The sequence below is a fragment of the Monomorium pharaonis genome, chromosome 6 (assembly GCF_013373865.1).
Source record: "Monomorium pharaonis isolate MP-MQ-018 chromosome 6, ASM1337386v2, whole genome shotgun sequence".
Taxonomy (NCBI): Eukaryota; Metazoa; Arthropoda; class Insecta; order Hymenoptera; family Formicidae; genus Monomorium; species Monomorium pharaonis.
Window position 1 is genome coordinate 19,473,687 of NC_050472.1, and position 20,991 is coordinate 19,494,677.

A 20,991-nucleotide genomic window follows, 5' to 3' on the forward strand; every position below is an offset into this window, starting at 1 on the left:
AAAAGCGAAGAATTAAAAGGAGCACGTTCAGGAAAAGATGTGTCTTATGTATTTAGATTATTCAAATATAATATTTATAGTCTGATGAAAAATAATTTTTTTATTTAATAATAGTAATATTAATGAAACAATACATTATGCTCTTGTTCTTAATAAAATAATGTTAGTTTATAAGAGATTAAATATTACTTGTTTCAGTAAAAAATACTATTATTAAATAAGTAAGATTTTTCTATCAGACAGCTGTCTGCTAATATTGCTAATTATAAACATTTTTTTTACCAAATATAAAAAGATATAAAGAATATTTGATCATAAGCGATCATAGATTAAAGATGATCCAAAAATAATTAATTAAAATAATTAAATCGTTAATTAACTAACTTGATTTTAATTTGACAAATTACACATATATGTCGTATGTTTAATTATTTCTAAGAATTATCTTTCAATTGTTAATTCATGTTATATTAAAAAATTGATAAAAGTCTCTTCAAAAGGACGTTTCTTGGTAATGATTCGCAAAATTTAGAAAACGTACCCATCGTGCGTTCGGTAAGTTTTCGGCGTACACGTGGCGAACTCAAATTTCTCCGAGGCAAAATAGCTTTTTTGGAGACGCAAGGCCGAAGAACGGAACTTTAGACGTCGGCTAATTTTACGTGGAACGGACGGAGGATACCCGGAGATAGTTGGAGTTCTATAAAACGAGTTACGAGGTCCGTCGCGCCCCACGGACGCTCATTTAAAATTCGAGTGGCGACCCGGCGCTGAGAGCAACTCCGGCCGGACGTACCGAAACAGCGGCGTCCGCTCCGATCCGCTCCGGGTGTAAAACCACCGTAAACTTCTACTCCAATCAATTCGGCGCAATAAACTTGTTAGTGGCGCATCGTGTTGAGAATATTACGTATCGACACGAGCGTCGACAAGTGCCGCTTTATACGTCGTCCGCCGCGGCGCGAACGCGCGACCGGGACCGGCCGGTCCGCCGATCAATTATCTTATCTCACTTTATAATGAAGCCCACGTTTTTGAGATAACCGTAATAACACCGCTCGTGATGGGCCCTCAATTTGCCCGGGAACGGCGCGCATAATTGCGCGCGCTTATATTATCGAGGATCCATATCGAGTAACCGCGAGAACCCGCCGTACTCTCTCGCCGATCTCTTATTGATCTGATTTCGCGTTACATTGATTTGCATAAATTCGATACGTTCCTTTTTTCCCCGGCGTATTTACCCTCGTCGTGGATGAGGAAAGGCAATTCCTTCCTTTAAAATGGATCTCGGAAGATTTTTAGATTTCCATCAGAAACTGCAAAATTTTTCGGGGCTCCAAATCGATTAAAGATTACTTTGCTCGATAATTTAAATATAAAAATTAAGGCAGGGATTTTTTTTTAAGTGTTCTCTTCGGGATTGCAAAATGTCGAGGGGTGTCGCGAATACAGCGCTTTAAGCCGTGATGAGGATAAAATACACCTCGCGCGAATCTACCGTGCCGTGTGTCGAGTCGGTACGAGAAAATGTAAATGCACGTTCAAGGAGCGAAGATTCCACCGCCCACCTTTGGCCGCTCGCGTATTCGATTCAAAGAATGTAATCTGTTTCGCGTTCTCGTATATGCGACTCCGCGCGCTCGCAAGGGAGTTCTTTGAAAAATTTCCGCCCAGCCAGTAAAGATTCCTCTCAGAATATTCAGATCGAATCGCCTTTGCATAAGCGCATACAATGACTGCAATAACGCTTGATTTCGGAAATATTTCCGTCCCTTGATTACGAATATGCTAATCTCAGGCAAATTAAGTTACACGCCGCGCAATTTGTACATATGAATTCCGGTCTTGCTAAAAATAGTAAAAAGAAAATATACGCAGAAATCAGCGAGAATGTGTGAAACCAGTCTTGTATTCAATTTTAAAAATTAACTATCAAACCATTGTATTCGCGTAAATTTTATTTTTTATGAGAATTTGTTACGTAGACTAAAAATAATGTTGCATTAGATTTAATTAGAAATAATCTTGTTATTTCAATGGTACAGTATTAATAAAACAAACACTCGTTTTATGTGAAAACAAAAGGGATGACTTATTGAATTAACAAGACCGTTTCTAATTAAACTAATTTCAATTAATACATTTTATTTTTTTCACATATATTATCTTAAAAATATAATCGTGGAGGATTAAAGACGCTGCTACTTGACGAAATTTACATACGTGAATTTTCTCTTCGCCAGAGCCCACCTCATGGGGGGTGAGATATCCGTGGCGTACACCTTCTCGAAGAGATGAGCCACGTGGGCGGTGGTTGCACCATCACCTGCCCCGAGGTCCACCAAGGAATGCCAGGGACCCGTGAAGCCGCTCGCGTCCATTAGCTTTCGAAATTGCTCGCTGGAGAACACGTGCATGGAACCACGGCCCAGCAGTCTGCGATAATACAAGAACTTTTCATTATTGTAAAACATCCATTTCAAAGATAATTTAGAGTGAGCCGTTAAAATTTGTCTCTTGCCTCGTGTAATGATTTATATTTAAGTGCCTTTCGGAGGCATTTATATACATACTTCAGGTAAATAACAAAGCTAGATAACAAGAATAATAGAATTATATAATTTCGTGTGTAAAATAATAAATAGATTACAAATTTCAAATTATTTTGTTTACTGTTAAAAGAGAATATGTTAAGTTAAAATTATTTTTGTATTCAAATCAAATAACTCTCACACGAGTTTTGTTTAGAGATGAGATTGTTTAGAGAAAAAAATGTATACATTTAATATATAATCAGATGCAAAATACGATGTCATGATTGCTGCTTTTGAGATATTAATGTCTTATGACTCTCTCTAAATTAAAACCTTTAAAAATAAAATTCTAGCTAATCGCGTTTTATGAAAATAACAGTGCTGGATCCTGAAAAGAGACTTTTTGCAATAATTGCTAATCTGTGTCCGCGATATTTATAGGTTCAAACTTATGAGAGATATTAAAGCACAAATCGTGTACACGCTGATGCGACGTAAGCTCGCTTGACGAAGGCTGTGCTACCAGCGTTATCATTAGGCGTTTTTACTGCATATTACTGCTCGATAATGCATCTTCATTTCGTCATGAAACTTTACGAGCCTGAGCACGGGCTTAATTAGGCTCGTTATGAGGCGCATAATCGCCCCGTGTCCCCGTTTACATTCCGACGTGCAATTTTATCGGAAAGCAATATACTCGAAAGATAGAAAAGATGAAATTGAAAATTACCGGATCTTCGTTTTATTTCGCGTCGCGTCGTAAGCAATAATATAGATGTCGAAAGCGACTCCGTCTAATGAAGACGTACAATTACATGGAAGTCAACAGCATAATAGGATAAGTTCACGTCAGAGTAAGTCTACTTTGACGTATAGGTATCTTATAGAGATAAAAATCGATCAGACACCGTGAATCCATTTTAATTCGTTACGTTTCAAATTTCAATCGAATAATAGCCTCTTTTATATTTTTTACACTTATTTTTATAATATATTAATTTCCCAGTACTTTTAATATCATAACAAGGGTTGTTACTTTTAATTTAGTTTATAATTTAATTTTATAATTCTACCTTTTGACTATCTTTCTCTCTCTCTCTCTCTCTCTCTCTCTCTCTCTCTCTCTTCGTTCTAAACGTTATTGTTTAATGCTAACAAAGTAAGTCTTAGTAAAGTTGAAACATACATACGTTAATTTATTCATTCTTTATTCATTCGAGAAAAAAAATATTTTTCAATTTCTTAGTTGGTTTGCATTACCCGTTTTCTTTTCTTCTTTGTATGCGTATATATCGAGCCAGATTAACTAATCACAGATTAATTGTATTCAAATTTGCATAGGTTTCACTAATTTTTACTTTTGCTTTTCGGATATAAACGCAAGAGAGAGGGGAAGCACGTTCCGATCTTGCGGTTCTTCCCTATCTATCGCTATCAATCGATCGATCCAACGAACGAACGAACACCTGCATATAAAAATCGAATCCCTGAGGCATCTCCGCGGCAGCAGGTTGCCCCGTGGAATTCGTCGATGTCATCCGGGATGAAGAGGGAGCAAGATGAGGGGGGGAGGGGGAGAGAGAGAGAGAGAGAGAGAGATCTGGTGAGCGAAGCAGGAGGACAGGGCTCGCTTCCACCCCTATCCCTCGACTTCTCCTCCGTGTGCGGAGGCATCATGAGGGAAAAAGGGGCGGGTTCATTTGAAAATACCAGAGTCGTCGCCGGCGTTGCGCGGCGCACGGCGATCCATCAATGCCGCGGAACGCGGGATTTTGATCGTGAATTCGGTTACCCCCCTGGCGTTATAAATAAGGCGATGGTGGTCCATGCGGAGAGACCGGCCCCCTCCTCCCTCCCCCGCTTCCACCTCGCGTCCGATTTCGATTCTGCCTACCCTCCCTTTCTTTTCCTCCTTGGCTTTCCTCTTGCCTTCTTCCGCGCCGCTCGGCTATGGCCGGTGCCATCAATTAACGAGCACCTCCTGGCCCCATTGAATAATAAACAAGAATAAGAAGGAGATGGAAGAGGCACGAGAGCGTCACGGGAGAATCAGAGAGACGGAGAGGGAAGGAAGAGGGAGGAGGGTGGGAAGACGGGGGAGACCCGCGGACCCGGTTGGCGCATTGTTCGTAGTATCGTCCGGCTCCTCTACCTTGTTCCTTCTTTCCGCGGATCCTTAAGTCACCCCTCTCTCTCTCTCTCTCTCTCGCTCTCTCTCTCTCTCTCTCTTCTTTATCTCCCTTTCTCCCGTCTCACCTTCGTATGCGTCGCGCACGGTCCTCTCGCTCCTGTTCTTATTCCTGTTTTCTCTCCTCGTCCCTCTTTCCCCTATCTCACCGCCCTCCTGTTTCCTCGTCTCCTTCTCTTTCTCTCTCCCTCTCTCTTCCCCTCTTTGTTTTCTATCTTTCTCCCTTGGGCACGTACCCTCTCTCCTTTTCTGGGCTCGTTTCCATTGTCAGCCACCCAGTACCACCACCGTCTCGGTACACAATCACATCGTCCTCGCACAGCCTCCGAGCGAAAAAGAGGAAAAGAGAGGAAAGTATAGGGAAGAAGAAGAGGGACCGAGTGCGTGTGGCCGCGGTGATATATACGCGCGGCCCACAAATCAGGCCCGTAGATCGCAGCGGCTTCGTCGGCGGCGCGAGCGACAATTAATTCGCCGCTTTTGCTCTTTCCTGGGGTTCCACTCCCCCCCCCCCCCCTCCCATTGTATGCGCTCGCAATACAACCCTTTCTCCTCCTCTCGCTTTCCGCGATTCACAAACACTTCCCTCCTTCTCTCTTCCTCTTGGATTCTGTCTCCGCGCGTTCCGTTTTATCGGGGACCACTGGGGCCCTTTTCGCTTCGTTTGGACTTGTCGGAAGGGACGGGGAAGGGAGGGCGAGAGGGAGGGACTCCCGAGCCGTAAAAGCGTGGCTTTAATGCGGGCCCGGCGTCATGCGGTCTAGCTACGCGGCCACGCCGTTACCGCCGGCCTTCGAATGGAGCCTCGAGAAACGTGGAGCAATTATACATGGGAGATACGGGGTGATCGGTATCGTGATTACATTAGCTGTCAATGTTAGAAATCTTGTAGGTAATAACAACCCTAGAAGACAAAATTGAATTTGCCTACCCTCAAAGACAAAAGTGAGGCGAAACGTCACTCCAAACTTGTCTCAATCCTTTCTGTAAGCAGTAAATTAATAATTAACTAGTTCATTTTCTTCGTCTTTTTATGAAGAAAACGATGATGTATAATGATGTGACATTTACATGGGGTTTTTTGTCAGAGAAAAGTATTGGGAAATCCACTTAAAGCAAAAAAAATGTGCAAAAATGTACGAAAATTGAATTTCATTTGAAGTGATAATGCACCCTGCATTTGTCTTCTAGGATTAAGTTTATCAGAGAGATCTTTTTCAGATTGTAAAGAAAAGGATATATTATATTTTTCTCAGCTATTAAATGTAGAATTCTCAATCAGATTTGATATAACAATTTCTGAACAGTACTTAATATAATTTGTTAATTATTTATAATTATGCGATGGAAAATAGGAAAACAAGAAATGTCATTGATCAATTTTCAATAATTTTTAATAATTTAATTTATAAATTTTAAAGTGGTGGAAGAATACAAATGATTTCGTGAACAGTCGAAAAGTTACTTCAAGTAACACTGACCAGTCATTTTAATGTGCGTTTAAAGACGAATCTTTCCATTGTACATTCGCGAGACTCGTGTGCGGTATATCGCGCCCCCGAGACGAGAAGCTCAAAATTAAACTCGACAAGCATCTCGTTCATTAATACTCCCAACGCGCGGTCTATTCACGTGTAGAGACGCCATCCGACTGGATGGTGAAATCGATTTAGGAGGAGACGCCGTGGACATCGATAGTCGTCCTCTCGCTCGCCGGCGGCGAGGACAGGATAGCGCCGTGTACGCCCGATAACGATCTCCCCACAGGACGATTATTTACAATTCCAGCCACCCACTCTCGTGGCCCGGGTTGTGCTTCAATTTTTGTCGCCGTGCCGAGCGCGCTGTCGGTGAGAGAGAGCTTGAAGCTCGGAGCTTTTATCGGAGTGCGGAGCGAGGGAGGAGCCTCCCGCTCGCGCGGGGCCCTACGATCGTAAAATAGCCCGGAGGGCGAGCGAGCGAGCGAGCGAGCGAGCGAGCGGGTATAGTGTTAAAGAGGCGCTCGACGGAGGATCGTTTACCTAATAATAGCAATAATATGTAAATGCGATGCGTATCGAGCCGCCATCGAAAGAAGGGGCCGCGCGCTACGACGCCATTGTTTGCAAATCTTCGGTCGAGCGAGAGCGATCCGGCGAGATCGGCACCGTTGAAAACCGGGCTCCTCTTCGCCGCTCGCGACGATGCGATTTTCTCCCGCGCGCGAATTCTCGTCGGATATTGCGAGCGAGCGAGAGATGTTGTCCGCGAGGGTATGTTAAGTATAAGCAATTGAAGAGAATGCCATAGAATCAATTATTAATACTGTTCTGTTAATAGTGCGCATTAGGTAAGATGAATTTTAAAAAGAATCCAAAATGAGATCTAGGTTACCTAATTTGCTTGCATTTGTTTTGCTTTTGTAAATTAATTGTAATTTACTAGATCTACGCATTGGTCCAGTAAGGCTTTTGTCAAATTAAAACACTCGTAAAAATAAATTACAATAATATTGTTTGTTTAAAATAAAGTTGTCTATTTCTTTTTAAAAGTGTTTTAATTTATCAACACATTTTACTAAACTTATTCAAGAAGCTTTGATTATAAATATAAAAAGTATATATTTGTCATATATTTTTAGTAAAGCGAGAAACAGAAAAATTAACGAGAATTCAAAAAAATTGAACATATCTAAAATATATATCTAAAAAGGCATACGTTATACTTACATTTTTTTCCAGTTAATTTTTTTCAGTCGATATCTAAATTGCAATATGCAATATAGTTTATATATATCGTAATGATAACTCGATTGAATCTCGTCACGCTCGAGAATACAAGCGATTCGAACGATCATTACGTATTCACGTTATTAAGCGCGCGAACGAAATGTAATTCTGTAATACGGCGCGGGATGGAACTTTTCAGAGTTCGTCCTGAATGGATTAATGAACCGAGTGACATGGGATCTTTTCTCTCTCTCTCTTCCTCTGATTGGGGCAACACTTAAGGAATCTGGCCAGTCATCTTTACCTTCGTTTGTCGTCGTTCTGAACGAGCAACGAGCCGAGTCCTGACCTTCCTCTCTCTCTCTCTCTCTCTCTCTCTCTCTCTCTCTCTCTCTCTCTCTCTCTCCTTTTTTTCGATGTCAATTCTCTCGTCGGTTCCTTCGATATGTTCAAATTCCCTCTATATCATCGAGTGAGATTGCTTTTCGAGATCGTTAATGCACTCACGTTATCGCTGCTTAATACAAGATACAAACTTGTGTTCAATGTTATGTTCCACGCCGCTGATGAATTTTGTAACCAAAGCTCAATGTACGAATCTGTGTAAAGAAATATCATTGATTTTTCGATCAGTGAGATTTGACACGTATTTTTTAATACAATTTAATGCTGTAATTTTTTAAAATCCTTACTTATTAGATAATTGTTCCTACGTAACAATTGCATTTTTGTCGTAATATGTCAGCGATAATTTATCGTAATATTTTTATCAACTACCGATCAAGTTATTAACTAATTAACAAATTCGGTGGGATCGTGTTACGGAGGGAAGAGAAAAGGATAGCTCCTCTCCACTATATCTTATGTGGAATGAAACTTGGAGCCGGTAAATTCTTGCGATATTACTTTCCTTAGGTGCATTCAATCAATGTCCGCCAACTTGAAAAATGTATTTCGAATCGAAGAAAGCAAAAGGACCGAAACTCGGAAAATTTCATAGATCATTGGCCATCGCCGAATGCAAGAGAGAAGAGGGGAAGTCGGGAATTCCCCTTAAAAGATTTCCTTTGAAGTCTAAACGCACTTGCGCGAAACAAGTCATAGCTTTTACGCTAAAAAGTAGAACAGAAATTGCAAAAGTTTTTCTTCCGCGTTCCCCAGAACGCAAAGCAACACCAATGAATTTATCTTCCTAATTCGGAATTCCAAAATCTGAAAATTACATACAAATCGTATTAGGCCATCGTGTATTTCGGAAAGTTCAACAATTAGCGTAAATGTGCCGGCGCGAACGTAAGAAGGCAACACGTACGAGGAGGGCAGTTGCCGCGGCGATGTCGCGAGTAAAAATACAACTAGGTGAAAGGACATAAAAGGGAAGCGCACGAAAGAAAGCGCACGAGAAAGGAGCCTGAGGATCCTTCGCCCTGATATCATTGCGGCTCATCTTCCTCGCGTGCCTTTTTCTCTCTTTCTCGCCGCGATTATACAATCGACGTTAGCCCCCTCCGCCCCCCTCCCGCCCCGCGCGCGCGTACATACACACACGGACGAGGATGGCTGGAGCGCGTAACAAGAACGACATGCTTCGCGCGACGTGTGCGCTCTCGTAGTGACAATGTAAGTGGAGTCTTCGGCGAACGTCGGCCACCTTCGTCGGTCGACTCCATTCGAGGGCGAGGGAGAGGGGAACGGCAAAGAGGGCGAATTTATCTCGCGGGGACCCCTCGCGCGCGCGGGGTCCGGTATCGCGGGGGTGGGGATGTCGCGGTGCGGGGGAGAGAGAGAGAGAGAGAGAGAGAGAGAGAGAGAGAGAGAGAGAGAGAGAGAGAGAGGAGAGAGAGAGAGAGAGAGAGAGAGAGAGAGAGAGAGAGAGAGAGAGAGAGAGAGAGAGAGATGGCGAAAGGGAGGGAACGAAGAAGGGCGAGCGAGCGAAGGGAGGCGAGAGGGAACCCCGACGTGTATTTAGCATTCCCCATACCGGCACAGCGTCTCGTTAGCTGTTTTCTCTCTCGTTCGCGCTCTCTCTTTGCCTCCGCGCCGGTCTTTCTTCGTTGATGGAGCACATAGAACGCGGGTACGAGTCCGTAAGATCCGAGGGGGTGAGTGCAGCGGGGTGAGAGAGAGAGAGAGAGAGAGAGAGAGAGAGAGGGCGCGCGGAGAGGGAGGCGAACTAACGTCACTCGAAGCTGGGGATGCTGGGTAGGCGTGGACCATGGACCACCCTGTCCACGGCGGCTGGAGGGGAGACCACGCCACCGCGGCCGTCGAAAGGGGGGCAGTCGAGTGAGAGGCATCGAGGGGTGACGAAGGTAGGGGTGAGGGAGCGCCGTGGACAATAATAATTATTATACACGCCGGAGTTTTGCAAATGCTGTCCTTCGAGGGTAGTAGGCGATGTGGGGGCAGGAAGGAAGGGAGGTCGGTGGACGAAGAGAGAGAGAGAGAGAGAGAGAGAGAGAGAGAGAGAGAGAGAGAGAGAGAGAGAGAGAGAGAGAGAGAGAGAGAGAGAGAGAGAGAGAGAAAGAGAGAGTAGGTGCCGGGAACGGCCACCCGCTATCTCGCCCCGGTCACGAGCGGGGGAGACGGAGGAAGGGCAAGAGGGAGAGACGCGAGGGAGGGAGGAGAGTGATTCTTAAACGGGATCGTTATGCGAGTCTTTCTCGTGCTCTCTTCCTTTCCTCGTCTCTCTCTTGTGCTCTCTCTACGATTGCCTCGTTCCTCTTTCCCTCTCATTTCTTGCTCTTCCCTCATTCCCCACCCCTGTCCCTTATATACTTGGCCGTTCGTTTCACCCCTTAGACCTACCGGTGCGCCCCTCAGCCACCCCTTCGCTGCACAGTAGACGTATAGTAAGTGGACGACTCTGAATCCGTATTGGAAGAGTCCTACGTATACGTATACGGGCGAGATGGACCTGTGAGCGTATGTGTGTGTGTGTGTGTTTGTATATCTGTGTTGTAGCTCGGCGCAGATCACACGTCACATATCGAATCTCGAGAGCAGATGCAGCCCCTTTCGTCTGCCCCCTTCTGACCTGACGAGACGTCCACAAGCGGCGAAAGCCCTTTCTTCCTCGCACCGCTTCGTCTCGTTAATTTCGTCAATTTTATCAAAACGCTCTGAGATTCTTTCATCTTTCTTATCCTTCGCCTATTTCTTCATCTACTGTATCTTTACCTCGTCGTATTTCGTTTAATAAAGAAAATTGCGATAAAGGTAATCTGTTGCAAGATTGTAAAATATGAAACGTTTATTAATGTAATGCTATCTTAACGGAATTTTTAAATAAAATCTAAAGGTTTCGCGTTGGCCTTTACTTTCGATATAACGTAGCACGTTTTCGTTCGAGATTAATTAAAAAATTCTTTCGAGAATGGAGAATCTTTACGATTTTGTAACAATTTGCGTACAATTCCTCGGTATCCTCTTTGTCAATCGTCCCAGCAATCGTCCGCGCGTTTTAAGAGCATCGCGTAACATGGCTGAAAAATATCCAATCTTTTTTATTCTTGTAACGCGACAGCGAGGACGATCGTTAATTTCGGCCGAGGCCACGCGACGCCGTTGGATTTTCCAAGCGGACGGGAAGTCGAACGGGACGAAGCGCGAGCTATTCGCCAGGGAAATATACACTTTTATAACTCGTTTCTCTCCTCGCGCCGGCAAATCCCTCTCTTGACGGGGACATTTCTGAATTTTAGACGCTTTAAACATCGTGATTTGGCATACGAGCTTCGTGTGTACTGCTCATGCGTCGTAAAAGAAGTCGAGAGAGAGAGAGAGAGAGAGAGAGAGAGAGAGAGAGAGAGAGAGAGAGAGAGAGAGAGAGAGAGAGAGAGAGTGCGGGAGGGGGAGAAAGGAAAAAGAAGATGTCGTTGATCTCTATTCGACGAAATTGCGAGTTTTCTACCTCACTTTGAAATATCTAAAAAGTCGCCGTTGCGTCAAGGACACGAAATTTTATATATCAATTGTACATTTAAGAAATACAAGTATTTTGGTAATTAAGTATTTTATCACGTTTTAATTAAAATAAAGTCGAGTTGAAGCACCAAAGTATCGCATAAGTGAAAGAACGATTGCTTAAAGACGCGCGTGCGTTAAAAACCGCGGATGTGTAGATTTACATAAATCTGAAATAATATCGTATTTGTGATTGCAACGTATATTCTTATCTCACTTCGAGTCGGCCGCTCCGAAGACACAGCTGCTCGACAACTAAAGCGACTTAGACTTAAACTTGGGCGAAAAGCATTCTTATCCCACGACAGTTGGGACAACGCTTGGCGTGGGTACGTGAATCAGGGGATTTATTATTTAGTCGGATATATTTAGCGGCGCACGTAGTAGACGGGGACGTATCTCCTTCCTTCCATCCACGGGAGCTGCGCGGGGTGCTCGTTTCGGCACGTACCGTACGTACACGCGAACGTAGGCGCTCGGATGCAGCGGGCGGCGTGTGCATTATGCACCGGAGCCGAGTCGGCCGACTCGTGAGCTTGTATGTATACACTTGTCCCCGGACACGCTTATCTTCATTAGTCACGTAGAACGAGGGAAAAATTCATTTCTGGAAACTTATAATTCGACCGTACGGAAGATAGCCTGTGGCAGGAAAAAAAATATGTCGATTTGGAGTTCGAGAGTTACGAAAGTGCCATCGATGGTCCTCATTGCGCTTGACTGCGCTGTTGTAAATTTTTAGTACAAAGCAAAAACTTTGAGATAGCTTCTTGGAAATAGTCAATTCTATAGTGAAGTCAAACTTGGTAACGTATTTGTTTTTAATTTAACATAACGAATTAATATTTCTTTGTTTCTTATTTTAAAATTAATTAAGTTTATTAAAATCATTATATCTTTAATATATTTAATATTATATTGTATTTAATTGTCAAAATAATAAGATCAATACAGCCAATTAATATCGATTATCGATTACACCAAAGAAATCGTTGCAGTAACCATAATATCACTATAATTTATAGTCATTTTTGGACCCAACCATATTTTTGTAATTATTCAATATAAATTATAGTTGTTATACTATATTAAAGTTTTCATAATTTATGATGAAATAAAGATTTTTTACACAGTAAATAAGACCATATAACAATCACTATAAAAAAAAAGAATATTGTTATTTTGGCAATATCTTTAGTTTCAAAACCAAAATCTTGAAATGAAATTATATTGCGTTAAATAAAAAATATTTACTTAAACGATGATTTATTTTAAGATTTTATATTAGTTTAACCAAGAAAATGATATTCTTGTTATTTAATAATTTTCTTGAATGGAAAGGAAAAAATGTTGGATAGAAAAATACTACATGTTCAAATCGAAGATTATAATTTTCTTAGAATAAAATTATCAAATTAATTATATTATATTCTTAAAATAATACTTATAATATTGAAATAAGATAATAATATTTTGAAATTCGAGATTTTCAAATTCTTCTAAGAAGATTATATATTGTTGCTTATAAATAAAACAATGATCGCGTTAATTTGAATACATACGTTTCAATTTGAGAGTAATTTTTTTTCTTTTAATTGTGTTGCAATATCAGCATCCACTATAAGCATATAGTTATTATAGTAATAATTACAACAAAATGATATTCCTGACTATAATTATTCTACTATGCAATTATAGTCTCAAATATCACACACTTTTTTTCTCAGTGTATGATAGCATACCTTTTTTACTTTAATAGTCTCACCCCTTTTGCAGCACGTCGTGTAGTTTGCACGCAATGAATACGTGAATCATTATAGTAATGCGAATTTATGTAAGGCAATATGATTGATAGTTGGTAAAACCGTGTAGAAAAGAAAAAAATAGAGCGAGACAACAATGCTGTATCATTACGCGCATCGCGTGTATTGCAGAGCTAAAGGGTGAATTTTAAAGGGACTCTTTCTTGGAGCGAGTTGCTGCTTTTTCATCGCGTTTACTTGGCGTTTCCCGGAAAGAATGGATTAATACGCAAGTAACAAGGCTTGTTATTGTTGCACGAAAAACTCTCTACTTCTGTTATCTGGCGCACAACCGTATATCCTATCATATAACTGTAAATCCGCGGTGTATTTACATCGTGTGCAGCAAGCTATTGGACACGCCATACTATTTGATACTGCGAAGAATCCTGCCAAATCTTTTCTGCCATTTGTCGAAATGACAGAATGCTTCTTTTCCTGGAATTGTGTCGCGCAAAGTATGAATTATAAATATTGAAAATATAGAAAAAAAAATTCTCATTGGGAAAATGCCAAATTTTTTCTTAGAGACTCAAGGGACATTTTGTTTTGAGCTCAGAAAATTTTTTAATTGTATTCAATCACATTCCATTTTGTTCCATTACGTGCAAACAATAAAATCGCTTTAATAATGCATGTTAATTGCTTGTTTGGTGTAGCAACCCGCGCATTCGTACGCGTTTACATGCTTCTACGGTTCTACGAAGACAATATTGAGGCGGATCGATATCACGCGACTAGTGCGCGTGCCAGTTTCGATAGTGAACGGGATATATAGTACAATATTCATTTTCTGTTATTATAAAATAATTTCGTTTTATTACTTAATCATACAATAGTACGTAAGATTTAGATAAGCTATATTATTGATAGTTTGAATGAAATGAAGGAACTGGAAGGAACATTATTTTTCTTTTTTCTTTAAGAAAAATAATTATAAATTTAAATATACATATTAATAAATAAAAGATACATGTACATAAACATTAAAGAGAGACTTCGATATAGAGATTGTCAAACTTTGCGGCGAGTGGTCGAAACAACCTACATTTCTTTCCGATTAAATAATCAAGCAAGTCTTTAATTATGTCAGAGAGAAAGAGAGAGAGATAGAGAAACGCAAACAGGCTACACCCCTTTCGCGGCATTGGGGGGAAGAACGCGAAACCGCCTCTTTTCTAGCGCGCGTCACCCTCCCGGAAAGAGTTAATGAGTAATTAAGAGAGCGCAAACGCGCGCCGGCGCGACGCGGCACTTGGTCGCGCGGTCCGGGAATAATCTCTCGGGGCGCCGCCTCTCGTCCTCGTAATTACTGGTCATAACGGAGACGGAGAGACAGAGCGAGATCCTGGGTCGGGTCGGGTCGAGTCGAGTCGGTTTCCCGAGAGGGTGGATGGACGAGGCGGCGCCGATACGGCTTTTCCGCTCGGCGCGCGAGAACTCGCGCCTGCGCCCCGTTGTTAATTACACGGGAGAGGGTTGCCAATCGGAGGAAAAGCCACCCCTCGCGCAAACGCGCTAATGATAATTACTGACCAATTGGACCGACACCGCCGTGCCGTCGCGGACCAATCGCAGGATGCTGGCCGGAAGGAAAGAAAAAGCGGAGGAGGCCGGCGAGCGGAGTCGGGGTGGCTCGGGGGTGGTCGATCGCGAAAGCGGCAATCTCAAGCGCCCAGATAGTTGCCGACTACTTTAGGTGACGTCACAAAAAACTTGAGTAATTTAGGAAAATTACGGGAAAACACTACTCTTGCCACGTACGATGTTCATTGAGACGTAATGCTGTCATCATCTTTAAGCAACAGTAGCGACAAAAATAATCTTATTAATTTTGGATTCTATCGTAACTTGCAAATCTCTTGAAAAGTGTATCAAGAAATATTTTTTTAAACGCGAATATTCGGTTTGCTTTCTTTCATGAACGACTTATATCGACGATAGTAGTTTCGGTCTCGCGGAACTGCACTTCCGTTCCGTCGAGCTGCGTTTAAACGTCGTCACTTTTCCTTTAACGCGGCAGTAGGATTTTTACAGCCGACGATGAGGTCGATGCATCCGGAAAAGTGCATATTGCGCGGCGCTATCCAATGAGTGACGAAGCGGAATGTTTCGCTCTTACTCTGTCGCCCACCTCCCGGTAATTTCTTCCCGGTAACACGTGCGTTACGAGCGCGTTTCCGGAAAATTACCCGGTTCGACCGTCGAACGAATTAGGAAAAAAAAAAAAAAAAAAGGAGGAGGAGGAAATTTGGCCCGATCCCCCGCGCGTTATTATCCCACGTGGCCTTTTTTCGCTCATTAAAATCGAATTTACCTCGTGGCGCTCGAATGCGTCATACGTGTGTCCGTTCGCTTTGTCTCGTATTCGGTGTACAGCGAGAGAGACACGTACACATACGTGACGGATACAGGCTGTGACATGATAACGGTGTACTAAACACCCCGGGCAAATCTCTTAGTTCGAAGCAGGTGCACGAGAATAAGTGATAATTATCTGGGAAATGCATTATTTTCTTTTATTTTTAAACTGGTAATAAAAAGTATGTTTATTCTTATTTATCTGACAGCTTAAAAAAAGCCTTTGAGAAAGGAAAGCCGAGGATTCTAACGTACTTTGTGGTAAATAATAAATCATTTCTCACGCAGAGATTATCGGACGAAGAATCGTTTATTCATGAAGAAAAAAAATAATAGTTTGTATAGAAGGCTAAACGCCTTTTTTAATTCTCCCGCAACGTTTTTAAAAATAGCAGAACATTTAACGCGCATAATTCACTCGCATATTAATAAAAATTGCTTTTGCATATGCTGCATTATTTTTTCCTGCAATTCACTTTGGATATTGAAATTTCCCCAGTCGGTACGTACCGTGCACCGAGTTAATGGTTTTCAAAGTAACCGTGACGAGTAAAACCTGTCGCAATCGCGCGCGTATAATTCCCGATGATGGAGCCTTTAATTGTTCTGCACCCACTTCATTATCATATAAATTCCCATGTTTACTTTCCGCGCGGTCGCCGTTTGATGTAACGACCATCGGCTGATTTGCATAAAACTTATGTTTAACGTTGGAATAATCGAATGCGCGAGATAGGTGTATGTCTTTAGATTCCACTTATGATACGAGAAATTAACTGTCAGAGTTTCCGTGACCGACTCGATTTGAGAGTTTATATTCTATAATATTTTATCTTGCGCAATATATCAAGTAATAACGCATGAGTATGTTGTATTTCATTGTCATACGTAACGATGCATTTAATTAAATTCTTCGGAAATTGCTATATCTTTGTTACGATGTAGTTAAAGTATTGAAAATTGGTATGCATTCTCGTCATTCAATGAATCCACATTTTTTTAAAGCAAAACTTCTATATACAAGTACTCATATAGAATTTTAAGTCATTATAATATTAATAAGATTATTCATAAAAAAATATATTACATAAGAGTTTTTCACAAAACCCAAATATTTTCCAAAAATCTGGATTGTGAAACGGATTTGTAAAAAAAGTGGAACGATAATATTCCTTTACTTTGAATAACATTTTCTTCTTCATCTTTACTATTGTTAGTGTTATTAAAAAAGTTAAAATATCATAAGAAATAAATAGTAGTAAATATAAAAGAACCAAACAAGTTCAGAGATTGTTATATTTTTTAATGGGTACGTAAAATCTTCAAAATATATTAATTAAAGTTTAAAGCTTTGTTTTACATGACGCGTTCGAAGAAAAATTAACATAGAATAAAGAGCTTGACAACAAATTTGTTTTGTTTTGTAAAGTTTAAGTTTTCAAACTAGTTTGTCTTTTTGTAGAAAAAAAAAAACTTTTAATGGCTATTAGGAAAAATGTGATTCATTTTGTATGACGCGGTAGAGAAATCACGAGTTGGTTTAGCGAGTCTCTTTGTCGAATGACTCTCGAAGCCATCGCTGAGCGAAGCGGATCATCCGTACGTGGGGAAAAGAAGTCGGGGGTCCGGTCACCCTTTAGAAGTCAGGTTCGGACAAGAGGGGAGGTCGAAGAGGAGACAGGAAGGTAACAGGTGGTGCGCGGAACTAAATGCCCCCTTCTCTCACCGGCTCGCTCGATTGCCCCACCATCAGGGACTCTCATCGGTCCCATACAAGTTGAGGCCCCTAAGACAAAAACTAGCTACTGAGTTCCGTCTGTGGCCGCGCGGTACCTGATAATCCTCCTCGCGCCCTCCTTTCCCCTCCCCCCCCCGCCCAGCCGCGCTAGAATCTCAGCACGTCATTTTCTCCTTTTCATTTTCTTTTCATGAGTCGGCTACCGAATGATTAACCCTTTGACTGGCGCTCGCGCTATCAATCTGTCCGTTCCGCTAATTCGCGATTTTATGATTTTCTTTATGCCACGTTGATATCGGAGTGTTTTATTGTCCAACCGGGGTTCAATTATGAGCCCCGGTAGCTCTACTTTGATTCTTTTTACAATCGCAAATAACTCGCAGCATGAAAGTAATATTACACAGAAGTAATAATTAGTAATCGCAACGACTGTAAAGAGAAACATTTTTCTACCCTCTTGATTCGTGTTTCTCATAACAAGATTAAACTAGGATTAAACAAAAAATATATATATTATATATGTATATACCGTACTTCTTGTTTCAGGATGCATCCCTTTTTTTTTCTTCCGGCAGCAATCACGATGCTCTCATCGCGCCGCTCCTCTTTCTCGCGGCTAATTAAATTTTTCACGATAAAATTGCAGCTTCGTTCGGGGCGCGCGGACTTGAGGAATAAATCTGGCGAGAATCGAGAACCAGGCCACAATCGTGCGAGGGACAACGGGGCGCGAAATTACACGTCGGGCACAGGCCCGTCTCTCTTATTAGACGATCGGAAAGCTCAAATCCGGGATGCATTTTGTCTGCGCGCGCGTTTCCCTCTCGAGCAGCGAGATGATAATATTAGAACGAAGAGAGCGGCGGCGGCGGCGGCCGAGGCGGTAATTACGCGCGGTCTCCCGCGGGAGGGGCAAGCCCCGCGCGGTGTATCAACCACCGAATTTGCATCGAGATACAAGATCGGCGAAACGGGGGAGAGGGAGGGAGAGACCTCTCCTCCCCTTCTACTCGTCGCGCCGGTCGGGAAAGATTTCCGGGACCGGCAATTAACAATAATAACCTATTCCGCGCGCCAATCAATGTTAATTGACATCGGTCGAAGCGGGCGGCAGCCCGCGGAGGGGAGAACGCGAAAGCCCAGCGGAATTTCTAGTCGTGCGCGGTGCGCGCACCTGCGCGATCGCCAATCCGCCGGCGAAAATTGCGCGCAATTTGCGCGAAAATAAAATCAAAGTGTTGGACGGTGGATTCGAAAAGGTAACCCGCTCCGCGCGGTTCCGCGAGGAAGAAGAGAGGAGGTTTACCCCCCCCCCCCTTTCCTCCACCCCGTTCGTCCTCGCCAGCGCAGGGCGGATGCACGCTTCGAGTGGCTAATTTTCTTCCTTCTCTTCGCTAGCCCCTCTCGCCCCAACCGTCTCCCCCTCCCCTTCACCTCCCGTGATTTCCCGTCCTCCTCTCGCGGCATATCTCTCCTCCTCTCCTCCGAGGACGAAACGACCAGCGCTTTGATGGAGGACATCTCGCCGCTAATTATGATTAATTTGTGAGACGAGCGAGCGAGGACCTCGAACCCGGCAGCTACCGGAGGGGGGGGGGAACGAAAGGGAGGAAGCGCGGGGGATCGAGGGACGCAGGAGGAGGAGGGGAGAAAGGGCCGGGGAGAGGACGTAATTAATATTCTCAGCGGGACGGCGCTGCAACGTCACGTGAACGTCACCCAGGTGACTCCGTCGACGATTTCCCCGTTCTGAGTCCGGGGGAGCCTTCTTTCGGTCCACTCGCGTAAGTACGCACGGCCGCTTTGCGCGCCGCGTAATTACGCGTTCGATATAATTGCGCGATGATTATTCACGACTGGTTATCCCGCGCGCGTTAATGCACGCGTTATTAGACGCGAGCGAAGGCGCGGAGTGACGAAAGGCATCACGGCATTATTCAAAATGCGAGAATTACACGCGTGCACTTCATTCCGCGGTAAATCCCTCGTCCCTCGTGTATTCTCGAAGTTTGCGGATCGGTAGAATTAATACCGAATTTCTTCGAAGATACACTGTGAGAAAAAAGTGTAACACTTGCAGCTATAATTGCATAGTAATTAAAATAATCAGAAATATAATTTTTATAGTAATCGTTATTGTATTAATATTGATAATAATAATTTTTATATGAGCAATGCTCATAGTGATTGTTTTACAGTACAACTTAATTATTATATTAAAATCGCCATTTTGGTTATAGCAATTAATATTATAAGTTGCATGGATCAATATTATGATTATGAGAACTTTAATAGAGCTTAAACAAACTGTAACTATATTTAAATTGTTAAATAACTATAAATATATGGTTGAATTCAAAAGCGACTATAAATTATAGGGATATAATAGTTACCGCAACTATTTTTTCCCTCGATGTAACACCGCAAATAAAATTCGGCGGGCATACTGAGAAATGCAGAGCGAACAAAAGCACAATGTCTTCGGTTGTATTAATTTCACGAACGACAATCATTTCTTCCTTCTGCAGATTCCTCGTTACATCTCGAGTCGATGCTCTGTGGATTTATTTCCCTAAGTATAAATCTTTTATTCATGTAAATGTGTATTCTTCTATAAAACGTATTCAAATGAAACGGCTTCTTCCGAATGGATTAACAGGCATGCGATACTATCTCGCTTGTTTAATGCACGTGTTATTAGAGAGTGAAAGCGTCTCCGTAGGATTATAAGAGATGCGATTTACTCAAATCTCAAATAACGTATTTTATTTAATTCTTAAATAGACCCTTTATATCCGACATCCTCTCGAATCGCATTAATTCCAAGATGCGATCTTGAAAATTACGAATCTGCAACTTTACAAACACTTATAGTTGTTTACAATAATCGCATTTTTTATCTTATATGTTTTATCTTATTAATATTACTTTTATCTTAATATTAATTTTATAATATTATATTATTTATATATAATATATAATATTTAATATTATATTATAACTTGGTTGTTTTATTTTGTTAATATTAATATTATAATAAATCGTGTATCTCATAAAAATGTGAAAGAAAGAATGAGTCTAATAAAAAGTAAAGCCGATATAACTCCGACTATAACTCCGACTCTGGATTCGATATAGTTGCGCGATCATTATTCATAATTGGCTACAGTTCCTTTTTACACGCATTGCTAGATAACAGCGTTTCTCGAATTTATACAAGAATGTAATATCGTGAGGATTCCGCGCGATATTACAGGATAAAGAAGCAGTTATAATTAGATAAGGCACGTTAAGAAAATTTCAGACATATATATATATATACGTTACGAAATTGAACGGATATTGTCGACGATATCATTACAGTTTTCATAATCTTATTTCGATTTCTTGCAATGTACCATAATTGCACGCTTGATAAAATTGCGAGCAATTACTGTTAATTACTGTTTAATACGAATTAAATTGTTCTGACGTCACGACGCGGCGAAGGGATTTGATCATTTCTCGAATCGCGTGTGACTGTAATTACAGGTCGGACATAATTACAAGTAATTATCGGTAATTATTTAGTAATCCGAGGTCGATTGTCGCTCGGCGGAATTGAAAAACCATTTATAAACTTCTGACAAGAAAATTCTTCATAAATCGCCGACTTCACGAAATTATACCGGGCTCGATATACGTAGACACC

At 41.8% G+C, this 20,991-nt stretch overlaps 1 protein-coding gene across 2 annotated transcripts in view; it reads right to left on the reverse strand.

Moving 5' to 3' along the window:
- The window catches only part of LOC105831844 (methyltransferase-like protein 9), a 42,414-nt gene that overhangs the window by 3,933 nt on the left and 17,490 nt on the right, over positions 1-20,991 (reverse strand). For both annotated transcript variants that reach the window (XM_036288102.1, XM_036288101.1), the window contains exon 3: positions 2,227-2,439. In XM_036288102.1, the coding sequence (XP_036143995.1) occupies positions 2,227-2,439 (213 nt within the window). The remainder of the gene's footprint in view (positions 1-2,226; positions 2,440-20,991) is intronic.